Source organism: Erythrolamprus reginae, chromosome 1, assembly GCF_031021105.1.
Source record: "Erythrolamprus reginae isolate rEryReg1 chromosome 1, rEryReg1.hap1, whole genome shotgun sequence".
Taxonomy (NCBI): domain Eukaryota; kingdom Metazoa; phylum Chordata; class Lepidosauria; order Squamata; family Dipsadidae; genus Erythrolamprus; species Erythrolamprus reginae.
The window spans coordinates 257603056-257630069 of NC_091950.1; the positions used below are offsets into that span (position 1 = coordinate 257603056).

At 38.1% G+C, this 27014-nt stretch overlaps 2 protein-coding genes across 2 annotated transcripts in view; one reads left to right on the plus strand and one right to left on the minus strand.

The window, feature by feature from the left end:
* Nucleotides 1-886: 886 nt before the first annotated feature.
* Nucleotides 887-24801, minus strand: AGPAT5 (1-acylglycerol-3-phosphate O-acyltransferase 5). The gene is made up of 8 exons (XM_070732878.1): nt 24233-24801; nt 21093-21162; nt 19599-19714; nt 17768-17857; nt 16245-16335; nt 9382-9543; nt 7683-7806; nt 887-6321 (listed from the first exon to the last, which is right to left on the minus strand). Exons 1-8 carry the CDS (start codon nt 24449-24451, stop codon nt 6096-6098), a joined length of 1098 nt encoding a protein of 365 aa, XP_070588979.1. The 5' UTR covers nt 24452-24801; the 3' UTR covers nt 887-6095.
* Nucleotides 17202-27014, plus strand: part of LOC139156809 (glutathione S-transferase 3-like) — a 41508-nt gene continuing 31695 nt past the window's right edge. The window contains exon 1 of the mRNA XM_070732881.1: nt 17202-17272. The gene's annotated coding sequence lies outside the window, so the exon portion shown is untranslated. The remainder of the gene's footprint in view (nt 17273-27014) is intronic.

Below are 27014 nucleotides of genomic sequence, written 5' to 3' on the forward strand. Positions count from 1 at the left end.
CCGCTACATCATGCAATCTTAGGTGCTTGGGAAGCGCCCGATTGGTGATGAAGTATGAAATCTAGCATAGTGATCTTGTTTGCTGTGTTGTATTGACATCATCATCATCATCATCATCATCATAATAGATTTGTATGCTGCCCCTCTCCGTGGACTTGGAGCGGCTTCTTCCTCATTGATTGCAGCAGAGCTTTCCTCCCTGATGCTGTTCAGCTTGTGAGAAGTGACAATGTGGCAGAATTGGCTAAAACTGCCTCCCCTGCCCTCCAGGCCATAAATCAGCTGGCCAGCGCACACACATGCCCTGAAACTGACATAGGGCAAGGCCTTGCATGCCCTCACATGTTGGGATGGAAGTCAACAAATTCAGTTCTTGTTCATACAGAGGAAATATAGAGCCCTCCTGTTCAGACATATCTCAGGAATAGCCAAGGTTTGTTTTATTTATTTATTTATTCATTTATTCATTCATTCATTCGACTTCTATGTCACCCAATCCTGAAGGACTCAGGGCGGCTTACAAAATAATATAATACAGTACAAAAAGATGCAAGCAATAAAAAGAAGTTGAATATCTAAAAATATTGGGTTACAATCACTTTAACTTTGTGATTTCATGTTTAGATTGCAGATTTAGGAAAATGTGACAAAATATTCAGCCTATTTTAGGCCCTTACAGTAAGAATTTGTGAAATTCCTTCCACCAAGAACATTTTGCAGCCAGCAATCCAAAGGAAGCCACCATTAGATAGGAAAGTTTATAGCAAAAATGAAACATAGAACTTTCCCCCCAAATATTGAAAGTGTACCAAAAGAAAAAGAGATTATGTGCTAAAAATGTATCATGTCATAACAAATTACCAGTAATAACCATTGAAAATATATATTGGTTTACTTATTTATTTTAAGAATCTTACTCCACATCAAGACATCTAATAATACAGTCATTTTATTTCCATTTTTCCTTTAATATGAATATGTACTGTTTTAAAAAAATAGAAAAACCAAGATGCACCTAAAGTATAAAAAGTATCATGCAAGTAAATATAAATAATTATACAAATATCAGTTATAGTGAAATACTATTGTTTCAAAACAAGATGTTAACAGAGTACTGATAGAAAAAAATATTTCATACATACCATTTAGATGTCACTCAAAAGCATAAAATATTGCATAGTTTTGTATAAAAGCCCATCATAATTTATATGCAGAAACTGTGACTAGAACTATGTTATATATATATTTTAATGGAAAGTAACTACACATTATTTGCTTTTAAAAAATTGGGATGTAGAAGGTAACCATATTATCACAAAATTGAAAATCACGATTTTTGGCTTATTATAATTATCAACAGTGCTCCTGATTCATAAACATAAAGAACTTAATGTAGTATTTTTAGTTATAGGGAACATTTTAAGGCATATTTCTAAGAGATTGTATCAATATTCTCACTTAAGTTCCCTTGTAAGGTCTGTTAACATGATATTAACACAATCAATATGATTTATGCATAATACTCTACTTGTGAATACATTTTGCAAATTTGGAACTTATTATGACTTATAGGTTTATTGGGTATGGGATCATCCAAAATCCAACTCTTTGATATTGGGGAGGTGGAATGAACCCAGATTTACAAATGGATCACCACTATCTATTTGCTCTGTTTCTGATTTGGCTATTGATGTAATGGAAAGGCTGTCAATATTACTGGATATGGCGGCTGAGAACTACCTGTAATTTATAAAGTTTGTTTGATGTATGTAGAATTACAGACAGAAATGCACAAGCAGTGTGGAGATGGCTACCTATTCTGATCCTCCGATGCAACACACCTCTCAGTGCTATGTGCCAACAAATGTCTCATTATACCCAAGCTGCTTGTCAGTCACAAATTTTATTTTGGTGTGTGGCTAATCTTGATGCATATAAAACATTAACTAACTATTAAGAGATGGCATTATTGGATAGCGCTGATGATCCAATGCCCGGAGGCAATAGGAGCATTTTACCAAGACTTCTAGACGTAGATTTGAATAAGAGATGCCATATTTATTCCAGCTTCCCTAAAGGTGTTTGTAGCTAAAGCCCAGCTCTTTCATGACATGTTATTTGGTCCACGTGACTATCACTGAAGATAGAAATTATGCACTCCAAATTATTAAGGAAAACCCTCCGATGTACCACCGAGCATCTCTAATGTTGCTCTCCATTCTGATATTGGTTCATTTAAGATGGAGTTGAAGATCTGGCTAATCTTCTTCCCCTATTGGCTGAAGTTTATTTTTCTCCATATGACTAAGCTAGCCGACAAAGTTTTTCCTAGATAAATGGTACATTTATGGCTTTTTTCCTGAGACTCTCCTGCCCTTGTAGTATGAACAAGCCAAGGGAATTCTGACACAACAATACATTCTGTACATAGAAATCAACAAGATCAGTCTGTCCTGCCCAGGAAGTTTTCCTGAGCAGACAGCCTTATATTCTCAGACCAACAAGATATTTAAATTAACATCGCAATATCCAGGTTGAGATAAGCTTCAACACTGGCTCGATTTAATGCGCTAACCAGGTACTCTGGAAGGCAGATACATTTTACTGTATAATATTGATGTTTTTATAGGAATATTAGAATTGTTAGGCATAAAGAAGAAATGAAAAGACTCTTGCTCCCTGGGGAGAAAAACTATGGCAAATCTAGACAATAAAAAGCAGACACATCACCCTGCCAACAAAAGTGCATATAGTCAAGGCTATGGTTTTCCCAATTGCAATGTATGGCTATGAAAGGACCATAAGAAAGGCGGAGTACGAAAGAATTGAGGCCTTTGAACTATGGTGTTTTTTTGTGTGTTGGGGTTTTTTTTTTTGAAAGACTGAAAATTCATATATGGACTTTTTGCATAAAGAAGTAAAAAATAAATAAATGTGTGATTCATAGCTTGAAGATAAAGAAAGATGGAGATTAAGCGAGGAGCTGAAGGGACTGGCAAAATATTTAGGAAGGAGCTGAAATTAAAATGTGTTGAAAATGAACTATGTTGCTTGGACTGCAAGGCGATCAAACCGGTCAGTCCTAGAGGAGATCAACCCAGACTGCTCTTTAGAAGGCCAGATCCTGAAGATGCAATTCAAATACTTTGGCCACAAAATGAGAAGGAAGGACTCACTGAAGAAGAGCCTAATGCTGGAAAGATTGAGATCAAAAGAAGAATGGGACGACAGAATGAGGTGGCTGGATGGAGTCACTGAAGCAGTAGTTGTGAGCTTAAATGGACTCCAGAGATGGTAGAGAACAGGAATGCCTGAAGGAACATTGTCCATGGGGGTCGTAATGGGTTGGACATGACTTCGCAACTAACAACAAGGCATAAAGTATTCAACTCATTGTGACACCTTCTATATTCAGACTGTTCTTTCTGATCAAATGGATTTTACCTTCCTGGATTTCACCAAATTTGGTTATTCTGACAGGAAGATAAAAGCAAAAACGTCTAAGTCATGCATTCCTTAATATAGCAAGACTGGTTAACCTTCAAATAACTGAAAAAGAGAGATCTCACTTTTTGCCCATTTCTCTTGCAATCTTAGTTTTATGTCATAATGTAAGTACTAAATTCAAAGGACAGTCTGCTTCCTTGTTTAATAGTTAGTTTATATTGGTAGCAATGATGTATTATTTTTCTATTCTTTCAGCTTGCATTTCCATATCTGGTCTTCCTCTTCTAATTGTTTTGTTCTTTACAGGTAGTCCTCAGATTATGACAGCAATTGGGACTGGTATTTTTATCACTAAGTAGTGCAATTGTAAAGTGCTATGTCATGCCCACATTGTTTAGCAACAACAATCCCAGTGGGCAGATGTTGGGATGGGTGCTATAGAACATGGACACAGAATTGCAGTTATTTATGAAATTTATTCCATTTTCACAAAATATATTTGTAATTATGAATGTTTAGAAACAAAAAAAGTGATCTTTTCAAAGAAGTTTCCATGGTAATTTAATTTAATCCTGCCATAAATGCCTCACTTTTTTCATAACGTAACCTTTTTAAAAGAGATGGTTCCCTTAAAACTGATAAGAGAACCTGACAAATTTCTGAAAAGGATTCCAACCTAAAAAAAATAAAAATAAAACAACCAATAGCTCCTTTGGTACTCTTTTGCAAGAAATGTTGCAGTCTGAATTGCACTACACCACACAATTGTTTCCTAAACCTCTGTGAGTATGCCCTCATTTTCTTCAACTGAAATAAAACTAGTTACTGAAGTAGCAAGAGGAATATAAGAAACAGAAATAATAGAATTAAATAAGACTACTTTCACTCCATTTATAATTGACTTTTTAAATATGTCTTTGTTTCAGTCAAAGGCATTGAAGAAATTCTGGGCAGATCATTGCAAGAGGCTCAAGTGAACTGGCTCCTGAGATTATAAACTTGAAGTTTATAATTTTAAATTTCCAACTAGCTGTTTTTCCTTATTAAACCAAAACAGCTGAAGAGAGGAATATTAATCTAAACCAATTATAAGTATATAGCCATCTGAAATGTGCTTGCTTTAATGTGGCACAATACATCATTCTAAATATTCAAAACTTTCCTTCCATAAAATTTGTGACTGGATTTTTCGATTAACCTGAGAACAAACAGTGAAGCAGATGAAAATGATCATCTACAGAATAATAAATACATTATATAATTTTAGGACAAACATAAAGAACAATTAGTTTTTCTTTACATACAGGAGTAAAATATGTTCAATATTATATTTTTAAAAACTCCTCAAATCTGATCATTTTAGGTCCTTTTGCATCAAACACCTTGAGCTTTCGCAAAGTCAGCAAAAACTGGACCTGAGAAGTTCAGAAAGATTTTTAAAAGCCTTTCATGTTTTTTTATTCTAATATTGGAATTGTGGGAGTTTTCCTTTGTTGTATAAAAACAACAAATATAAACTAGCATCCCTGTTCCTACTAGGTACAGGGTAGACAGATGCTAAATTTTATGAAATTGTATATTGGTATGTCTCCAAACAGTGACAAGAAATGTTCTTCTGCAGGTAAAATATTAATAGAATATTTTTCACATTTCAAACCAGAGAACTCAAAAACCTAATCTCAATCTCCTGTTTATCAGAAGCACACATCAAGTGCAAAAACGTTCAAAATACCCAAAAGTAAGACTGAATCATAATAATTAGACTGTGGGACCAAAGGCACATATTTTATATTTTGGCAAGAACATATACAAATATTCCTCATTTCCATAAAATGTACTTTTCATTGCTCAGCAGCATTACTTATTTCAGTTCATATTCATTTCACCAATAACATTTTACAGCTCTAATTGTTGTTGCAGCCAGCTAAACAGGAACTTGTAATATCCATGAACTTTTCTGGCCTTTCTTAACTGGCAATTTAATTAAAGTGTTCTAGAAATTTGGCAAGCTTATAACAGAATGAGCTTCAGTTACCGCATTATCTGGTTTTGAAGATATAATTACTCACGTACAAATTTAAGGTGTTCAAATAAAACCTACACTTTGTGGATAAAAAAATTACAAAACTGAAGTTAACTAGCCACATAACAGGATCAAAATTTTATTTTTTGATTAACCTTATCTTTCCATAAAGAGTCTTACACCTGCATTTTTTACAGCCTGTGCTTAGGCAACTTCTTTTCAAAACTGAAAAAAAATTATCTAGATTCAAATAGAGAAGAAGTTCAGTAGGAACCAGTATGGTTTTAGTTTATGATGTAAGAGTTTTTGTAATAAACTAAATAATGCTAGAAAATCCATTCACTGCTCCATTTGAACCAGTATAAACACAAACAGTATATGTTATAAGTAGGTAGATACATATTCATGAAAGAAACATATCCTAAGCCTTTGTTATCTCCTTTGTTCTTCTCCAAAATCAGAAACATAATTTACCTTTTTGTCAAAACCACAATGAAATTAGATTAACAGAGTGTGTTGATACAACATTTAATTGATAAGACTTTATTTAAAATTTTAATATAAATTTAGGAAAGAATTTGATGTGATGTGCAAAGCAAGAGAGAAAAGAATGAAAGTGCAGTTTTTATCCTGTAATACTGACCCAGAGACAGCCAAATAAGCTCCCATATATCCATGTGTTTAGGTAAAGTTTCCTTCCAGACTCTGTCAGTAACATGCTGACAGTCAAGCCGCTTAAAAACAGTAAGGATGGCAATGTTTTCTGGAGACTTAATTTGGAATGAACACTTTTCCCAGGGAACCTATTTCTTCTTTTAGAATCTTTTGCATCATAAAATTCTATTAGCAATCTAGAAGCAAGGGAAAAGTTTAAAAATGAGATTTATTTATCATATATTTTTGGTTAAAAACTTTTATACAATTCTCTGATAATCTCCGAAAATTTATTACAAATACACTTTCCTCCAAGAACCATGACTTTTGGCCTGAAATTCTTTCATACATTAGGGACTGAACTTTTTAATCTTCATCTGCACATAGCACAAATTTTACAACGGTACGTAATTTTGCCAGACTTATTTTTAGGGCTGTATAAAGCATTCAGACGTGTTATACATAGCAATTTAGCACATATGCAGCATCTCTCTATAAAATGTTCAAGCAGGCACAACTCTTCGAAGAAATATTGCCAGCTGTCTTAGTATTTTTGTGTAGATTTTGTTAGTAATTCCAATGGAACTGTTCATGTCTTTTTGAAGCAGCTGCATAAGTCTCGTGAAGGATGTGGCTATTTTATCCTTCAAAGTCACCCCTTTGTTTATACTGGTGTGCTTTGTGAAGGACCAATTCTAAATGTTCTGCAGAGCTCTATGTCCCCCTTAAGTAAGTAAAGGTAAATAATTAAAGCTGCTAAATGGACTCAAATGAAAATGACTAGAGTTTTACCTATGCAATATGGGTGCACTTTATTTGTAAATGCAAATAAACCCAAGTTTATTTCTGACAAGTCACAACTAGCTAAACATACATAGCATTCAAGACAAAATCAATTAACTTATAGCTTATAGAGAAGTCTAGCCTGCTACTGAATCCGTATGGATGTGAATATCCTTTAGTTTCAGGCAAAAAACGCCAGTCAAATTTGAAACAGTATATCCACATCTAAAAAAAATACTGTGGATGTGAATATACTGATTCAAATTGAAACAGGCTTTTTCTTTTGGCATGTAAGTAAAGATTATTCACATCAATATTGATTCATAATTACAATCACAAGTATAGTACCACAATGTTAGGGTGATATTTCCCACTCTCATACTCATTGATCTTCCTATTACCTTAACTCTACTTTCCTGTGTGCAATACAGTAGAACCTCTGGCAACAAACGCTTTTGGGGTCCCACTCCCAACCAAAAAATCCACAATTTTTTTCATGGCTGATTTCCCCTTCCAGAACTTCCCCCCTTTTATGGGGGGTAAGTGCCAAATTTCCAAAATTAGGTTCAGGTCATGACCAAATTAGGTTGCGACCGAAGTTATGGAACGAATTATGGTCATGACCAAAGGTTCTACTGTATAGCTCTTACACCACAATTCTGTAAAATGTTAAGCTACTAATATTTATTATTAATACCAATAATATAGTTCCTCTTTATTTACTTTTTTAGAAATCAAATGCTATAGATACAGAGCCAGGCCTTTTACCACTTACTTGTCCTTGATTTCAAAACGGTCATGAAGCCATCTTTTCATAAACATTTGTTCTTCTGGAATATCTTTTAGTTCAATTCGTTCAATATTGATATGAATTCTTGGACACACTTTACAAAGAAAATCTAAAATACAAAAGGACATTATAAATACTTTTGTTATGACATGATTAATTCCAGTTATTTTTAAAATTAAAGGCTAACTTATTTATTTAACAATCTCTAAGTTTCAAATCTGGATTTTTAGACTGATTTTAAACTGTTTTTTTAAAGCCACCGTAGCAAATCTTTTATTCTAAAAGGCTGCATGTATTTCTTTCAAAATAAAATTCTAAAATTGTATAACAAGATCTATTAATTTTTAGAATATGTTTAGATATATTAATTGCTAACATTTTATATTAAAATTTCTCACATTCCCATGTGACTCTACAGTATTGCAAATGCTCACAGACCTCATTAAATGGAAATGACGAAACAGATTGTTGGTTTAATTTAGTTTGGATGGAGATAAAGAGCAAGAACAATATGAAATATATTTTTTCTTGAAAGATAAAAAGAATATAATAATTTCTTACATTTTTATCATTAAATGGAACTGGCCAGATAGAAAGATAAAAGATGACTCAGATGAATGTATCCTATTTCATTTTTTACCTGCATATACTGGTATGAAATGAAAGCATCTATGTCTTGTTTCAAATAATGCTTGTCAATTTGAAATGGGTAGAACATTAAATCTGAAATTGAAATTGATGTGCAGCTTGTCATTGGAGACTGGAATGCCAATGTTAGAAATATCAAGGAGGAAAATGTACTTGGATTCTGTGGTCAGAGCAAAGCAGAATGGTTTGGGGAAGAAACATCAATAATGTTTATACTCTGAGTGCTGAAATTGCCAATGAACTGTGAACTCTAACAGGGGAAATCAAGCAGCCTGATGACAACAAGAGAATAAGACTACATATAAAGACCAAACTAATGACAGGCTTAGAACTACAAAAGGCAGCAGTGAAGTGGCAGGTGCTTTTGGATCAACTATCACTAATAAAGGAAGTAGCAATGAAGAAATAGACCACAGACAAGATTTGGTTGAATAGAAATGAAAACTTGTAAAATACATTCAGATGTCAAAGATCAGAGATGTGCAGTTAGTGATTTTCTCTGCGATACTCTATGGAAGTGAAAGTTGGATTTTGAAGAAGCAGGATAGAAACACCATTGATGCTTTTCATATCTGATGGTGGAGTAGGCTCCTGAAAATACTATGAATGGCCCAAAAACAAACAAATGGATCACAGAACAAATCTCTTTCTTGTGGTGGCTGCTTAGCTCCAACAACTGCTTTCTGTTGGGGCCCTAAGGAGCCTGAGGGGGCAGACGATGAATGGCTGGGAGGAGAGGGGCAAGTAGAGATTGCGAGGTACCCCTTGACCTGAGCGACATCAAATTGGCCACACCCACCCAGTAACCTGACCACGCCCATCCAGCTGGTCATTAGGCAGACTATATCAGTGGTCCGTGGGATTTAAAATTATGAATTCAGTGGTTCCTGAGTTCCGAAAGGTTGGTGACCCCTGATTTGGAGCAGAGGAAAATTTCATGTTGAATGTCCTAGAAATTCCATGAAGGATATGGATTTTCCCAGTTTGAATCAGGCAAGAGAAGGCTTTAAAAAGTAATTCAATAACACCTACTCACCAGTCATGGTTGGTGACACTTTCCTTTGTCCTTTATGGTCTATAGTACCTTCGTAGGCTATTGTAATATCATAAACTGCATCTAAGTAGCTCTTCATTGAATCAATAGCAACATAAGTAGCCTTCACCCGTGGAGTAAGGACATGTTTCAGTACTGTGAGACCTAACCAAGAGGAAAGGCAGAGTGAAAAAGATTTAGTAGATTGCCCAGGAAAATAGTAACATCTCTAGTCTACAGGTGTCATCTCGAAAACCAGCCACTGATTGTGATTTTCTCTAGACCCAAGCTAGTGTTTTTATTTTTCCTTCTTATCCGTGAGAAAAATGATCACAGGTCTACCCAGTACCATGGATCAATTCAGTGAATCATAGGGCTTATTCTAAAATGCATGTACGTTCATGGCATTCAGAGTGGTCCATTAAGAGAAGATATCCAAATATGCTCTGATTATCGAACAAAAAGAGCTGTTGTAGCAAAAAGATTCTTCAATAAGTAATCATGACAATTGTTTTCCCCATCACGGAACACAAAATATGCGCCCAAAGAGTCTAATCTGAACATAATAAATAAGTGACACGTGAATGCAATTTAGTTACAAATCTCCACTCTTCCAAAACTGCAAAGGTATATAAAACATTGGCAGATGTTGCATCCATAGTACATAAAATTAATTTCAAATCAACTCTATCAACTCCAAGACTTGGGGGGGGGGGGAGTTCTCCGGTCTTTCAACCCTAATGCGTTTCTTATATATCCTTTTATAAACATTTAGGCATTTTATATTTATTTTATTTGAAAATGTTATATTTCTGCCTATTCACTCACAGGAAATGCAACCTTATATACAATCTTAACCAGTAAATTGTAACCAGTAATTGTAAATTGAGGTTAGCTGGGGGAAAGACTAGAAGTAACGTGAGAAAATATTATTTTACTGAGAGTAAATGCTTGGAACACACTTCCAGCAGACGTGGTTGGTAAATCCACAGTAAATGTATATTTAAACATGCCTGGGATAAACATATATCCATCCTAAGATAAAATACAAGAAATAGAATAAGGGCAGACTAGATGGACCATGAGGTCTTTTTCTGCCATCAATCTTCTATGTTTCTATGTAACTCAACTCAGAATTTCTTTCTTTCAGTCTTTGCTTCCATAACTATCATTATCTTTTGCTTATGCTCCAGAAGGCTACTTTTAACACTCTATCTTGCTTTGACTATTCAGTCATGACACCGGTATCCTGATTGGGTATTAGAATTGTCTCTCAAAATGGCAATGCAGGGCACCTCCTCCCAGCTGAAATTGGAAGAAATTGCTGGAACGTATAAGCAGAGTAAATTGGAGAGGATCTCTCAGTTTCAGCCCAAAGAAATTTTCCTACTGTTACTGTGTTTTCCCCAAAATAAGACAGCATCTTATATTAATTTTTGCTCCCAAATATGTGGTACGTCTTATTTTCAGGGGATTTTTTCCCCAATGAATTGTATCCTGTATCTTGCTGCAGCAAAAACGCATCCAAACATGCAGACACATATTGGATGCGTGTTTGGATGTGCTTTAAATCTGATTGTTGCAGCGTTTTGGGATGCAATTTATGGACAGCAGTGTTATATATGTTCTGTTCGGCAATGCTGCAGAACGAAACGTCTCCTACGTCTTACTTTCGGGGGAATGCCTTATATTAGGCAATTCTGCGAAACCTCTATGTCTTACTTTCAGGGGTGATTTATTTTCGGGGAAACAGGGTAGAGTGATAGGTTTAGGAATTCAGGTAGGTCTTGATTAGTGGAGTTCATGAATCCTATGAAATGGTCTCATTATTCAAATTCACACTGTTAAAAGTGATACTGCTACAGAAAATATAGTAAGTCAGGGGTCGACAAAGTTGTTCAGAATCTAGGAGCCAGCCAAAAAATTTAGGAGCCAGAATTTTTTTTAAGCAAACTTGGTTTTTAATTTAACAAAAAAAACATTACAAACGTTATAAACAACATTTTACTTTTAAAGATAATAAATATTATATTTTGATATTTTAGATTTTAGGCAACATTCTAGTGTTTTTCACTTTGCGTTTTGTGGCCATGAACATGCCTTGTGATTTTAGAGCTGAAGTACCAGTGGTCCACAGCCTTGGCAGGATCAAACGCCTTCACAGATGGCCCATTCATGGTGATCATAAACAAGTCACTTAAACTTTCTTCTTGCATCCTTGATCTGAATTTATTTTTGACCATGTTCATCAAACTAAATCCTCTTTCACAACATGAGGTTGAGACAGGGAGCACCGCTACAATCGACAACAGGTTTCCCAGAACTGGAAATCTCTCTGTGTTGGAGAGTGCCAAATCCAGAAGCTCACACAGTTTCTTTCCTTTTCCAAGGACCTTAAACTCATACCACTCATTGAGGAGTGAGTGAATGCATTGGTCATCACTTTCAGGTGGAGATAGCTGTTTACGAAAATGATGAGCCAATGCAGTAATCTCAACCACACCGTAGTCTTGCAATGTTGTTCCTGCTGGCCAGGCAAAGGTGTCAAACACTGCGGTGGATCTTTCAATATTTATATCACTTAGAAATCGCACTGTCAAGTATTTAACTGCATGATTAATTAAATTAGCTTTTTCCTGCTGAATTGATGCAGCTACAGTGTTGCTCAGTCCATGTAGCTGTACATTTTGAAACAGTCCTTGAAGAGATGTTCCTGAGACAAATCTGGCCTCATGTTGTTTTGGTGCATCTCTAAGTGAATTGATTGTTGAAATTGTGCTTTTCACATGCAACTCAATTGTGCTTAAAAAAAGCTCTTCCCTTTGAAATATAAGTGACAAGTTTTTAAGAATTTCCAGATAGTCCAGTAGAAAATGGAGCATGTGAACAAATTTAAAATCTGTGAGCTTTCTCAGTAAACCATGGGCAGCTGCAGAGGCACTGTCTTTTTCCGCAGCCACACTTTCTAGGTGGATTGTCACGCATTTCCAGTCTTTGACAAGTGCAGACAGAGCACCGACTTTGCTTGCTATCCATCTGACATTATGCAAGTATTGGAATTTCAGAATTGTAAGCTGCAGGTTTTCTGCTACTTGCTTCAGCTGTCGCATTCTCTTAGGTGAGTATTGATAAAATTGGTAGAGTTTCTTTAAAATAGAGTCAAGGTCATCAATTAATTTAGCTTGTTTTACTGAACTTAATACACTTAAGTTCAATCGGTGTGCAACACAGTGAATGCCAATTAAATGACTGATGTTTTGGCGTATTTTCTGCACCAAGCCATTTTCGGTCCCAATCATGCTGGCAGCACCATCTGTACCAATGGCAATCAAGTGACTTGAAGAAAGCCAGCCTACAAGACCAAGTGTTCTAAGTTCTTCTGTGAGCGCTTCTAAATATCCATCTGCAGTAGCCATTTCAAGAGGAGAAACAGAAAGAAATACTTCTTTGACCCTGTTGTCCTTGATGTACCTGACATACAGAATCAGTTGTTCAACCCCTGCTTTGTCAGTTGAGCCATCTAGCATCAAGCTGACATATTTTGCCTCTTTGAGCTCACTGATTAGGTTTTTCCTGATTATTTCTGCAATATGGGAAATTAATTCTTTGCATCTTTTATCGTTTGCATATTCCTGTCGCACAGCACTCCCTAATTTCTCCGTCAACTCTAGCAACCCTTCAAAATCTGTGAAAGGTCTGTTGTTTTTGGCAATATAATAGGCCACATTAAATAGAATGGTCATATGTTTAAACATGTCTTCATCCATTTTCCTTATACAAGCAGCCAATGGAGTAGCTTCTGGAGCCAACGCTGCATGTGTAGCCTCCACACAATTTAGATGCTGGAGAGACTTTGCGTGCTTTTTGAAGGTTTCAAGTTTAAAGGGTCCTGAAAATCCTTTTACGATCCTAGATGCTTGGTCAGCAATGCCAGGGAAGGAAGCACAAATCTCGCATATAGCTATACCAGTTGTATGGTCAAATTTAAGCCATGCGAGTTCTTTACACCACTCTTGCCTAAATCTCCTGGGTCCAGCAGTTTGACAACGGCTTGTTGATGGGGACTCCTCTGCTGGTGGGTCTTCTCTTGTTTCTTCAGTTACCTGTTGCCCGGCACTTTCTACCTGTTGCACTGCGCTTTCAAGAGAGGTCTTTGTAAAGAACTGTGTCATTTTCAGTTGCTTTTCATTTTCTGGTATTCTCTCTGTTGCTCTGCGCTTCATTTTTTTCCTGAACCCAGAAAAGAAAAAAAAATGTGCACTTTGCTCTGCTATGCCAATTATAACTTACACATGAACTCTTTACCCTTCTTTGTCCGAGTGGACGAGGCAGTACTCCGGCTTCGTTCTCCTGGCGGCACCCGACTTTGTTCTTCCAGCAGCACTACGCAGTCCGCCATATAGTACTGGTAATGGGATACACTGCCATATAGTAACCATATAATTACAGCATATACTGTGTATATACTGCTATACCCTACTTACAAAAAGATTTAGCAATGTAGGAAACTCCATTCAGTGGTGGTCCAGCACAGTGATTTTCAACCTTTTTTGAGCCGCGGCACACTTTTTACATTTACAAAATCCTGGGGCACACCACCAACCAAAATGACAGAAAAAGACAGTAAATATTATTTATTTATTTATTTATTTATTCAATTTTTATGCCCCCTTCTCCTTAGACTCAGGGCGGCTTACAACATGTTAGAAATAGCACTTTTTAACAGAGCCAGCATATTGCCCCCACAATCTGGGTCCTCAATTTACCCACCTCGGAAGGATGGAAGGCTGAGTCAACCTGGAGCTGGGGATGAGATTTTAACTGCTGACCTTCAGATCTACAGTATTTCTACATGTATTTATACATAGAACATACAATCCCATGTAACATCCCCTTATAAATACAGTCAATCATCAATCATCCCTCCTCAAATTTATACTACTGTCTCATTTCTGTCCCCCCCCCCCTTATATGTCTGTGTGTACTCAAACCATTTCCAAAACCAGGTGAGGGCTGGGGTTTTATTCTCTTTTATTCTTTTCAAAAACAGGTGAGGGCTGGGGGGTTTTTCTTATTACTATTTGGGTGCTTTTTACCATATGCTTCAAGAATCACCTCTCTCTCTCTTTTGTTTCTCCTCTCATTCTCTGCCTCAATCATTTTCTCATTTCTCCTCCCCTTTTTGTTCCCATTTCTCTCTCTCTCTCCTTTCCTCTTCCTATCTGTCTCTCTTGCTTTCTTTTTCTCTCTCTCTCTCTCTTGCTTTCTTTCAGTATCTCTTGCTATCTCTCTTTTTCTCTCTTACTTTTCTTCTCTCGTGCTTTTTCTTGTTCTTTCTCTCTCTCTGTTGCTCTCTCTCATTCTCTTATTTTCTCTCTCTCTCTCTTTTCTTTCTCTCTCTCTGTTGCTCTCTCTCATTCTCTTATTTTCTCTCTCTCTCTCTTTTCTTTCTCTCTCTCTTAGTCTCTCTATCTCTTGTTCTCTTATTTTCTTTCTCTCTCTTGTTCTTTCTCTCGCTCTCATGCTTTCTCTCTCTTGTTCTTTCTCACTCTCTCTCTCTCTGTTGCTCTCTCTCTTTCTCTCTCTTCCTTTCTTCTCTGTGGAGGCCAGCGAAAGTTTCCCTTAGTTTGAATGTTCCGAGCAAGCAGCCCCTTTACTGACAGCCCGGGACGGCACTGTGAGAGGGGTGGGCGTTCCCACAGCGCTTGGAGCGGCTAGCGGCCGGATCGCCAGCGCCGCTGCAGCCACCGCTGTGGAAGAAGCCGCACCCCAAAAAATCCGGAGAGAAGAAGGATCGGGCGGGGGGGGGCTCCTGCAAGTGGAAGCCTCAGCCCTGGAGCCCCCTTGCGCCCATGGCTTCTCGTCGATGTCTCTGCCTGCCCGATCCGGAGTGCTAATAGCGGCGGCGGGGAGGGCCCCCCCCCCCCGCTATTCCCGCCACCGCCGCCGCTATTAGCACTCCGGATCGGGCAGGCAGAGACATCGACGAGAAGCCATGGGCGCAAGGGGGCTCCAGGGCTGAGGCTTCCACTTGCAGGAGCCCCCCCCCTGCTATTCCCGCCGCCGCCGCCGCTATTAGCACTCCCGCGGGCGAGGGGGCTCCAGGGCTGAGGCTTCCACTTGCAGGAGCCCCCCCCCGCTATTCCCGCCGCCGCCATTAGCACTCCCGATGCCACAAGTGAAAGCCTCAGCCGCTACTATTGCCATCCCGCCGAGTCCCAAGCTCACCTGCTGCAAAGAAGGAAGGCACGAAGAAGAAAGGCGCGAAAATGAAGGTGTGAAGAAGCAAGCCGGGACACTCAACTTCCGGTTTGGAAGCGGAACTTTGCGGCACACCTGACCTTGTCTCGCGGCACACTACTGTGCCGCGGCACAGCGGTTGGGAAACGCTGTTCTAGGCGCCAGACAACATTTTCTAGGCGCCACTGGCGACCAGGCGCCTGGGTTTGTCGATCCCTGTAGTAAGTGGTTTTACTATATTTTCTGTAGCAATATCACTTTTAATAGTGTGAATTATGACAGGCATAAGCAATGCCATCGACCAAGGCTATAAGAATCAGGGCTATTGCACTACTACCCCTATCATAAGTAGGGCCTTTAAAAACATTTGGGAAGAGTGTTAGATCTGACTATCCCTCGCCTCCCTCCAAATTCTGGCTCTAACAGCTTATTGTACACCATATGATAGTGGATTTCCACTAAAGCATTTGTAATGTATTCGTTTCTTTATCGTAATCTATTTATCTCTTTATTGTAATACTTATAGTCAGAGGCTGCTTTATAGTAGGAGTGGGAGAAAACTAGTTAAATAAATGGAAGTCTACCATGCTTGTCTTTTCATCTCAAATATACTTTGTATCTCTTACCTTCCTTGTCAGCATATGCCTGACTATCAGCAATGATTTTGGGCCGCTCTGGATTGTAACGTGTTCCTTCTGGAAAAATCACAAGGTACATCTGTGGAATTAAATATATATCAATGTGTGCGTGTGTGCGTGCGCTTGTGTGTATACAGTTTTATTAAGTTCAACAGTTCAGCCTCAAGACTGAGTACAGAATTACAAGCAAGTTGTAAGACTGAGCTTCAATAATAATAATAATAATAATAATAATAATAATAATAATAATAATTATTATTATTATTATTTATTAGATTTGTATGCCACCCCTCTCCGAAGACTCGGGGCGGCTCACAACAACAATAATAACAATGTTACAATGGAAAACAAATCTAATATTAAAAAACAGTTTAAAAACCCATCATTTAAAAAACCATGCAACACACGCACACCATACATAAAATGTAAAAGCCTGGGGGAGGTGTCTCAGTTCCCCCATGCCTGGCGATACAGGTGAGTCTTAAGTAATTTGCGAAAGACAATGAGGGTGGGCGCAGTTCTAATCTCTGGGGGGAGTTGATTCCAGAGGGCCGGGGCCACCAGAGAGAAGGCTCTTACCTGGGGCCCACCAAACGGCATTGTTCAATGAGGTTGCCCCAGTCAAAAGTCTCTGCTTTCTTCCAACTCTGTATCATAACACAATTATTTTTTGTGTTTTATCTGTTCCTACAAACGTAATTTGGGAAAGAATGCAGAGCTCACCCAGGCTTGCTGACTAAAGCAAAACTTGATTCATTTAACATTAGCATCCCATAATAAATCATTTGGACAATAAGACTAAATTGAAACTATTTTCTTTCTGTTTCTTTAATGTCTTTCTTATTCTCTTTGCTGTTTAATAATACTAATGCACCAAAATGACTCTGCATTAGTCATTAACTTAATTTTTATGAATAAAAATTTACATCAATATTTTTCCAATACAGGTTACACTTGACTTACAACTGTTTGGTGATGGTTGAAAGTTAATACTCCTCTACCAATCTTGATGTAAGGTAATGAGCTACTAAATTTAAAATTAGTTCATATTCTTAACACAGCTCCACTGTACACTCGCCCACCCTTTTCTTTCTTTCTCTTTCCTCTCCTTTGCTTTCCTTTTTTCCCCCTCTTCCTTTTCTTCTTCTCTCTACTTTCTCTCTATTCTTTCTTTGTAATTCTATATGTTTACTGATTGTTGTATTTTTATATTCAGATATATCGTTGAAATTCACGATGTAATGTATTAGGTTTCAATTGTCAACTTATTATTGTCTTTTGTGTTCTTTGTATACTTGTAAATAAAAACTTTTATATATATAAAAAAAGAAAGTTAAAACTCCTCAGGAAAATAACCTACAGACCACCCTTGAAGTTGCAATCAGCATATCATTTTCACAGTTGCATGATCACAAAATGACAGAGAGAGGGGGGGAGGGAGAGAGGGGGGGAGGGAGGGAGGGAGGGAGGGAGAGGGAAAGGAAGAAAGAGAGTGGAAAAGAGAATCTTACTGGGGCTTTGGTTTTCATCTGGATATTCAACTTGTTCCTCATTTTCTTTTCATTAAATCTGGCACTTCGGTTCACATACACTCCGCCATGCTAGTATATAAACAAATGAAATATGTTTGTACCGTAACTCTTAATAATTCATGAAGCAGCAGTTTGATACTCCAGAATAAAAAAAAGTAATGCATTTTTCTTGCTGAAGGGTAAGCAGCTTTCTATGCTCTTAAATTTGCTTTTGCAATGATGGGAACATGCAGATGTTTTTGCTTTTATTTTATAGTATTTTTCTACTCAAAAAATAGGAAGCAGAAAAAATAGTTTTTTTCAATAGTTGATTCTATATGGATGCTAGATAAAACGTTTCTCTTAAGCGTGGGAATCTGAGCTATGATTATTACTATGCCACATCTCCTAAATTATTAGGACTATTATATTAAGCAGTGAAAAATTCAGAGGTCCAGAATCCACCTTTTTCTTTTCCCTCAAAAGTGAGGCTCCAGCCAAATTTTAAATACTTATCTAGATGATGATGATGATGATGATAATAATAATAATAATAATAATAATAATAACAACAACAACAACAATATTAAAAAAACAGAGTTCGAAGGGACCTTGGAGGTCTTTTAGTTTAGCCCCCGGCTTAGGCAGGAAACCCTACACTATTTCAGAAAAAGGGTTGTCCAACATCTTCAAAACTACCAGTGTTGGAGCATTCACAACTTCTGGAGGCAAGCTGTTCCACTGATTAATTGTATTAATTAATTACTGATTAATAAATTCTATTCAGATAATACAACTAAGGGTAGTGACAAGGCATTATCTGTGCCAGACACTGGCTTTAATGATATATAAATGTTAACATTTAGATAGATTTCTTACATGGGAATCCTAATTATGTTTGGTTCAGTGGCTACTTAAGCTGTAAATGATACCAACTTGCCTGGCTATAATAAATGTCATGTGGTTTGCTTCTAAATCAAAGTAAATCTAATTAGGATTGAAATGTTCAGCATTTTTTAGGGCATTAGCCAAGATATTCTCTTGCAACACAATGAACTTTAGCCATTTATTATGGCAAAAATATTCACATTAAAGTGAGTTTCAAATAACAAGGGAGGGTGGATTAGTAGGGCAGGAAACTCTGTTTAATTGGGAATAGACTGGATCAGATTGAAATACATTTCTTTTGTAGCATGCAAACCAAAATCAATTAATCCAGTAAATAAAACAGTCTTCTATTGCTTTTCCTTCAAAATATGCAATGGTAATTCATTGTTAAGAAAGAATTACTATATGATTTATTTATAGTTCTTATGCTCTATGCTTCAATAGGAAATAATGTGAGAAATCCTTTACTGGGGGATAATATTTTACTGAAACCAATGGAATTTATTTCAAAATATTTGCAGAATCAATTGTATCAAAAATAAGTAACTTCTAACTACTTTACATAACTACAAGCTTTTCTGTGAAATAGGTAGCTATATGATAAATAAAGAACTGCATTGTTTTTGATGTTTTTTTCTCAGTTAACTTGCTATTAATAAATATAATTGCTTTTGTTGTATGCCACCTACAGCCACTTTTCTGTGAGATGGGCAGCTATGTAAATATGATAAATAAACAAATAAAAATATAAAAACAAAATTAAGATTTACCTGAGAAAAATACCACCCGTACAAAGGAAGCCATTTTTTCTCAGTTAACTTGCTATTAATAAATATAATTGCTTTTGTTGTATGCCACCTACAGTCACTTTTCTGTGAGATGGGCAGCTATGTAAATATGATAAATAAACAAATAAAAATATAAAAACAAAATTAAGATTTACCTGAGAAAAATACCAACCGTACAAAGGAAGCCATTTTAATCCATCTTTCAAAACATATCGAAGATGTCCAAGCGCATTTTGCCTGATGGCCATCATATCTGCTATAATCCAATCAACTGCAAACCCAATAACAAATATATATATATATATATCAATATAATACATCCTTGGCATACGCAATGCCAATTCTCTTTCTAGAAAATAAATGCTGCTAAAGATCATGAATTGAGATTTTCAGTTACAAAATCCATAAGCTCTTTCCACAATTCTATACCTTCTCTTTTTAGATTTTGAATTTTCTATTTTCCATTTATTTAATTTTCAATAGAAAAGTTTTAAATGAATATGAGGCTATTTAATTCACAAAACAAGATCGATATAGACTGTCATTTAAAAAAAATGTATTCTTAAAAGCTGAATTAGAAAAAAGAAAACTTGTGAGGTATAAAGTGGTTTATCAATGAAGCTAATAACAAACAAGAAGCTTTTGTGACAAAATCCAGCAGTAGTTTTACAGTGGTAAAAAGTCATTCCACTCCCAGAAAAAGGCAACCAAACTCATTTATCTTAACTGATTCCCACTTGTTTAAACCATTTTATGTTATCCTCCCAAGTCCCCATCTTTTAAAGTAGTTTTTCAATATAGACAGGAATTATAAAGAGCAAGGAGGAACTAAAGAAAATTAGATATCTCATCTTGCAGAAATAGCAAAGGTATGAGCCTGAATTTGCCAAGAATTTTAAAAGCTTCACTGAAAACTTGTTCTTTTAAATCAAGCTTCTACCATATTGTACCAAAACAAAACCAACAACAATCTTCTACCAAATCGTAAACATTGTATAAATTAGTCCATAACCCAAATATTCAATTACATAAATGTCAATCTGAAAGTTAGTTCTACATAGTCCTCACTTAATGACTGTTTGAAAATATGAATGCCTCAGAAAAAGTGATCATGTGATCACAATATGGTTTCTTGGCAACTTGTTCGCCCTTCTGACTGATTTTCAAGGGCCCTGCAATCATGTGATCACCCCTTGCAATCTTTCCTGTTGGCCTCCACAGAAGTGAATAAGAAAGCCGGAAAAAAGGTGGCATAGTGCTTCCATCTGGTAGCCTCTCATCTCTGGGGGCTGATGGTGCTGTTTTATGCCTTCTTGGTTCTGCAGAGGCATGAAAGGAGAATGGCCATCTTCATGTCTGCTTGAACCCCAGCAACTGAAAACCAAGTATATATGAAGCTAAAATCCTTCCACAAGCATGGAGAGGGACTTCATTCATTCAACAACCCATTAAATTGTTTAATTGCAACAGGAAATACAGTAGTGGGATTTCTGTTGTCAGTGAAGCAGTCACATAGGCATCTCATCTCAACGGGCAAAACTCAAGGCCCAATTACAGTTTTTAAAGGAATTGTACTTCTACTTTGTTCATTCATTGTAATTATTAACATCACAAAAAATGCCTTATAGAGAAACCAGTAATATACAAACCTGTAGTTTGATGATTTGATATAAATACCACATTCTCTTTATTTTTTGGCAAATCACCATACAGAATTATCTAGGAAGGGAGAAAAAGTACCTAGTTAGCCTCATTATATAAAAAATAAATTTAAAATCAAATCTCAAAATTTGTTTCTTCTTTTAAAGATGAATAATGTTAATTATTCTTAAGATTCCCTTTTCCACCAAGTGCAACATTGGTCTCTACTGCAAGGATCTCAAAACCTGGGAACTTTAAGACTTGTGAACTTCAACTCCCAGTATTCCCGTGAGAATGGCCTGCTAAGGTATTCAGGGACCTGAAGTCCACAAGTCTTCAAGTTGCCTGGTCTACTGCTTCAATTATATGGCATTTTACTGATTCCACCTCTACTTTTAAACACAAGAGTCTAACTAGACCAAATTAACTGGCTTTTTGACTATAATATATTCCAAATCTTTTGCCCTCCCCCCAAAAAAACCAATATTAAGGATAGGTTAATTTTTTTGTTGTTTCTAGTGAGATTGTTCTTTGTAATAATAGCATATATGTGCACGTTCACATAATATGCTGTAGTTTGCATCTCAGTATATTATGCAAACCCAGAAAGATTCTAACATACAGTACGTAGCAACTTAGGTACAATTTCATTACAATGGCAGTTAATTAAATTCATTTAAATAAGTACTACTTGCACCAACAGAGCATGCAAGCAGTTTTTACAGAGAAACAGTTCATACTACTTCATAATTTAATTTCATAATCAAGAAACAAGACTTTTAAATGTATGGGAAAAAATGTAAAAAATAGAACACTTTCCTACAGTTCTTACTGACATGCAAGGTATTTGTGTGCCCACAGGATTACTATATTTTCTTTTTGATAAACAAGACTAATTGTTTATCAAAAAGTTCATCCATCACATGTGGTTGTTAAATCAACAGTAACTGAATTTAAACATGTCTGGGATAAACATATATCCATCCTAAGATAAAATACAGGAAATAGTATAAGGGCAGACTAGATGGACATGAAGTCTTTTTCTGCCGTCAATCTTCTATGTTTCTAATTTCAGTCATATAACTCTCCACTTAAAATTTGAAATCATTGAAATCCAAACGCATAACAATCACGAATCAGCATCACATGTGCACGTAACTTTAAACATCTTGCATGGCATTTCTATAATATAAACAATTGAAATTTGTTGACAACTGAGAATTGTAATTTGATGAAATTTAAATTATTCATTAAAACTACAATGGAGTCTTTGGGAATGGAAGAATGGAAAGTGTATATCAAAAGTTGTAGCTCCTGTCTAGTAGCTGTTTGCGACAGTTACGTAGACAAGGAGACAAGAAATTTAAAGGGGGAGTTAAAAGCAAGTTAAGCCTGTTGCTGATACTATGTAACACAAAAGTATTTTAATTAATCACATACATATTAAAAATTTAATGCATTTTAATTCAGGTGATTCAGCACATATATTTACTCTGAAAAAATGGGGGGGAAATTTCAAAATCATATTTGAGGGGGATTTAGCTTAATTAAATTAAGTGAATTAAATTAAATTAATTTAGCTTAATTAAAGAAAATCCCTGCCCCCAAAAACTGTTTGGGGAGCCAATTCTATTACAGTTATATGAAAATGCAAGCAAAAAGAATAGTAGTTTGAGTGGAGTAGCATTCTTCAGAGTCTGCAGAGAGGGGCGGCATACAAATCCAATAAATAAATAAATAAATAAAATACTGCGGTAATTCAGGCATTGACTCAACTGGATTGTTGTCAGAAAAATCTGTAAGAAGAAGTGTTGAGTTTACAATATTAAATGTGAAATATTTCACAATATAACAAAAATAGATATATTCTAAGGTTCAATTTCCAAATCTGCATGCTCACCACCTATAGGGCATCTCTAACTAGATCAAATATCATTGATGCACCACAGAAGGAGGGCTGACTTGCCTTGCAGGGTCTGAACGTTGCTATTTTCATTGCCCAGAAAAGCTTATGTCGGAAAACTTCAGAGAAATCCAATGAGCCCATGGTGGTCTAGTGTGGGAATAAAGTTTGACTCCATGCAGGTTTTATAGCTGGACCTGCCCCTTAGTAAAATACTGATTTCAACAGAAAAACGGGGTTCCTATTCTGGGCAGAAATAAGAAACTCAGATTCTTAGGACTGTGCCTCTTCATTTGCTCACTTCCCTATCTTTTTTGGCTGCCTGCCTGGTCAGAGCAACAATCAATCAGCCAGTATAAGATTATTTATTATTTTATTTCTATAGCCGCCCATCTCAACAAGGGATTCTGGGTGGTGTACATCCTAACTTATGTACATCAACATTCTTGTAGTCCATCACTTCTGATCTATTGTCTCTTTTCTTTTTGAGCTGCTATGACCTAGAAGTGGAGCTCTTGCCCCACAATCAGGAGGTTGTGAGTTCGATCCTAGGTAGAGGCAGATGTAGGGTCTCCTGCTTGGGTAGGGGGGTTGGACTAGACAACCTACAATGTCTCTTCCAACTGTGTCAATAATATGTTAGACATGTGGGCCTTTCTCCTTCCATACAATGAAGTAACCTATGTAAGGAGCAAATGAATGAAAATCAGAGTTATCCTTAATAAGCTTTTCTGGGCAATGAAAATAATGTTCAGACCCTGCAAGGCAAGTCAGTCCTGCTTCTGTGGTGCATCAATGATATTTGGGCCTTAGTTTTATGCTACACAGAAATGGCAAGAAGACTTGGAAACAACAGCTACTGTATATAGCTACTGTATATCTTGCACAGGAACCCTCCCTTTCCTTTATATTTTGTGAAGTGAGACAGAGAGAGCTGTGTCCCTTTAAGCAGTCAGGCCTCCTCATCCAAAAATACTTCACTATTCCTGGTGACAGAGAACACTCTGACAATATTTGCAATGCTGGTGGCTTTGAATTGAGCACACAGGTGCTCTGCCTCTCCCCGACTGCAGCTCAAAGCAGCCCCCCCCCCCCCAAGCGGCCTCCTTTGCTCCTGCAGAGGCATCTACCTCCATTTGCTCCCCGGCCTCTCTGGCTGGGACGGGGCGGGCTTGGGGGGCCGAGCGGGAGAACGGAGTCCCCCCCCCCAACCTCAGCACAGCCCCGCGGGCCGCCCTCCCTCACCTGCACGCCGGTGTAGTTCTCGAAGAAGAAGAGCACCATGCTCTGGTAGATGGTGTAGAGCCGGTCGTCCACCTGGTGGTAAAAACGGCCGGGCAGAAGGGCCGAAAGCAGCCGCCAGGCCCCCCAGGCCAGGATGTAGGTGGGCGCGGTGCCTAGGAGCACGGCGGCGGGCACCACGTAGCGCACGGAGTAAGTGTGCAGCAACACCGACAGCAGCATTTTCTCTCCTCCGCCCGGAGCTCTTGGCTCGTCTGCTCCCCTCGCCGGCCGCCGCTGCGCTCAAGCGCCTCCGCCTACTTTTCACCACCGTGGGCTCCGGCCACTGCCGAGGGAGAGGGGGGGAGGAGGAGGAAAAGGAAGAGGACGGCCTCAGCTGTCGGCCGCATGGTCCTCCGCAGCCCAGGCGGAAGCAGCATGGGCGGGCACGGGGAGAGGCAGCCGGGCGGAGCTCACGCAAGGCCCTCGCCCTCAATCCGCCGCCGCCGCCGCCTCCCTTTTTCTCCCGCCCGGCGCCGGGGAGGGCGAAGCGCCGCCCGCCACCAGCCAATTCCGCCTCGGTCGCCTTGGCTTTGCTTGCCTCCCGCAGGGAAGCTTGTCATTTTTGGAAAGGCGCGAAGAATTGGCGGGAAAGGGAAGGAGCGGCGGCGGGTGGCAGGCAGGTAGAGCCACAAAGTCCGGAGTTAGGCGACTCGGAGTGACCCTAGCTGAGGGAGTAGCAGTAGACACTAATGTTTGTTTGTTTGTTTGTTCGTTCGTTCGTTCGTTCATTCGACTTCTATGCCTCAATCCCGAAGGACTCAGGGTGGCTTACAAAATAATACAATACAAAAAGATACAAGCAATTAAAAGAAGTTGAATATGATATATAAAACTAAAACTCGTAATAAAACCCATTTATATAAAAAACTCATAATCATATGCATATACACCATACAGTTGGCTGTGAAAGATATACAATTCATGGCACCCAGGCCTGCCAGCAGAGCCAGGTCTTCATGACCTTACTGAAGGCCAGTAGGGTGAGAGCAGTACTGACATGGGGGGGGGGGATGTATTTGATTCCATAGAGCTGGGGCAGCCACAGAGAAGGCCCTCCCCTGCGGTCCTGCCAACCTGCATTGTTTAGTCGACGGGACCTGGAGGAGACCAACTTTCTATGCCCTTATTGGTCTCTGGGAGGTATGTGGCAGCAGGCAGTCCCGTAGATAGTTAGGGGCAAAGGAGAGACTAAAAAATGGATAGTAAAAGCAGAAGCTGAAGGCCAAAGAGTGGGAAAAGAAGGGTTGAAGACAGTGAAGGGCTACCAATTTTTTACTACCACACTGTGGGCGTGGCTTATGCAGGACGCCCTGCATTTTCTTTCAACATCTTTCCGTGCAAATTGGGTGCTCTGTGGTGGAGCTCCATTTACGCTACCCCACTGCATTCCCCCCCGTCCGGGCAGTAGCCCACCCCGGTTGCAGAGTTTCACCCAGCCCTGAGCTCTGTTCTGCTTTTCCAAATTTAATTTGCCCTTCGGCTGTTGACAGATCTTGCTGTAGTTGGGAGAAATATAAATGAAAACGGCAGATCTGGCAAACTGAGGGCCTGTGAAGAGAATGAAGAAAATCGGTTTCGGGTAGTGATTAAGGCATTAAGAGATAAAGAAGGGAACTGAACACAGATTATTTTTAGTTCTAGGGCCTCCTGCCAGTAGGCAAAGTTGGCTCTTCTATGACTTGTGGACTTCAACTCCCAGAATCCTGACCCAATTATGCTAGCTCAGGAATTCTGGGAGTTGAAGTCCACATGTCATAGAAGAGCCAACTTTACCTACTCTCCACTCTCAGCCCTAGGAAGGAGACAATGGCCTGACACTTCCATAGCCTTATAGGAAGGTTTAATATACAGGCTATATGTAGTTATGTATAATATACAGTTTTCATGTTTAATTTTTATGTCACCCAAAAATGCCTGTGACAGTTGGGTGACATTTAAATTTAATGTATTGAATTTATAAGCCACCCAACTCCTTATGGACTCTGGTGTCATACAACGGATAAAAGACAATATTAAAAAAAATATTAAAACTCCTAAAATAAAAGCATTTGTTCTTTGGGTTGTGTTTGTGTAAACATATATTGGCAGGAGGTACTAGGGCAGATGGTAGATCTAAACTTGTCCCTCCTAGGGATTAGTTCAACATCCCATTGCCTCTTAAAGCAATTTTAGCTCAAAGCCCGCAACAGCAAAATGCCATCAATGACAACAGACATATTTTCTCATTGACAGCCTGTCAGCAGCTTGGACCTTCTGATCATCCAATTTTGCATGGACCTGTCTTATCTACTTTGCTGTCGCCTATTTTCTTTTTCCTACCTTTTTCAGCATTGCCAACTTTTGTAAAGAATGAGATCATCACACGTGTCCATAAGATAATATTTTGAACCTGACCATTTTGGTCATGCATCAAGTGAGAATTATGGGTTTGTTTGTTCAATGAGTTTTTATTGTCTTGGCCAGCCATTTGTCTTTTCAGGAACCTTCTACAACACTGAAGTTCTATGCCAGTGATGGAGAACCTTTTTTGGATCTGGTGCCAAAAGGGTGTGTGCACATGCAATAGTGTGCACAGTGTGCCCACACCCATAATGCAATGACCTGTGCATGCACACAATTTCCAATGCCCTGTGCATGCACATGCGCACAGGTCTCTCCGAAGCTTCCTGACTTCCAGTAGGCCCGTTGGGCTGTTTTTTGCTTTCCCAACCGGTGTGCCGCGAGACACAGCCAGGTGTGCCGC

Excerpts from the sequence above, each read along its gene's own strand:
- AGPAT5 (XM_070732878.1), bottom strand. The coding sequence starts at position 24,451 with ATGCTGCTGTCGGTGTTGCTGCACACTTACTCCGTGCGCTACGTGGTG. Across the intron at positions 21,163-24,232 it reads AGAACTACACCGGCGTGCAG|ATAATTCTGTATGGTGATTT; the intron begins GTGAGGGAGGGC and ends CTCCCTTCCTAG. Across the intron at positions 9,544-16,244 it reads GGCATATGCTGACAAGGAAG|GTCTCACAGTACTGAAACAT; the intron begins GTAAGAGATACA and ends CCTCTTGGTTAG.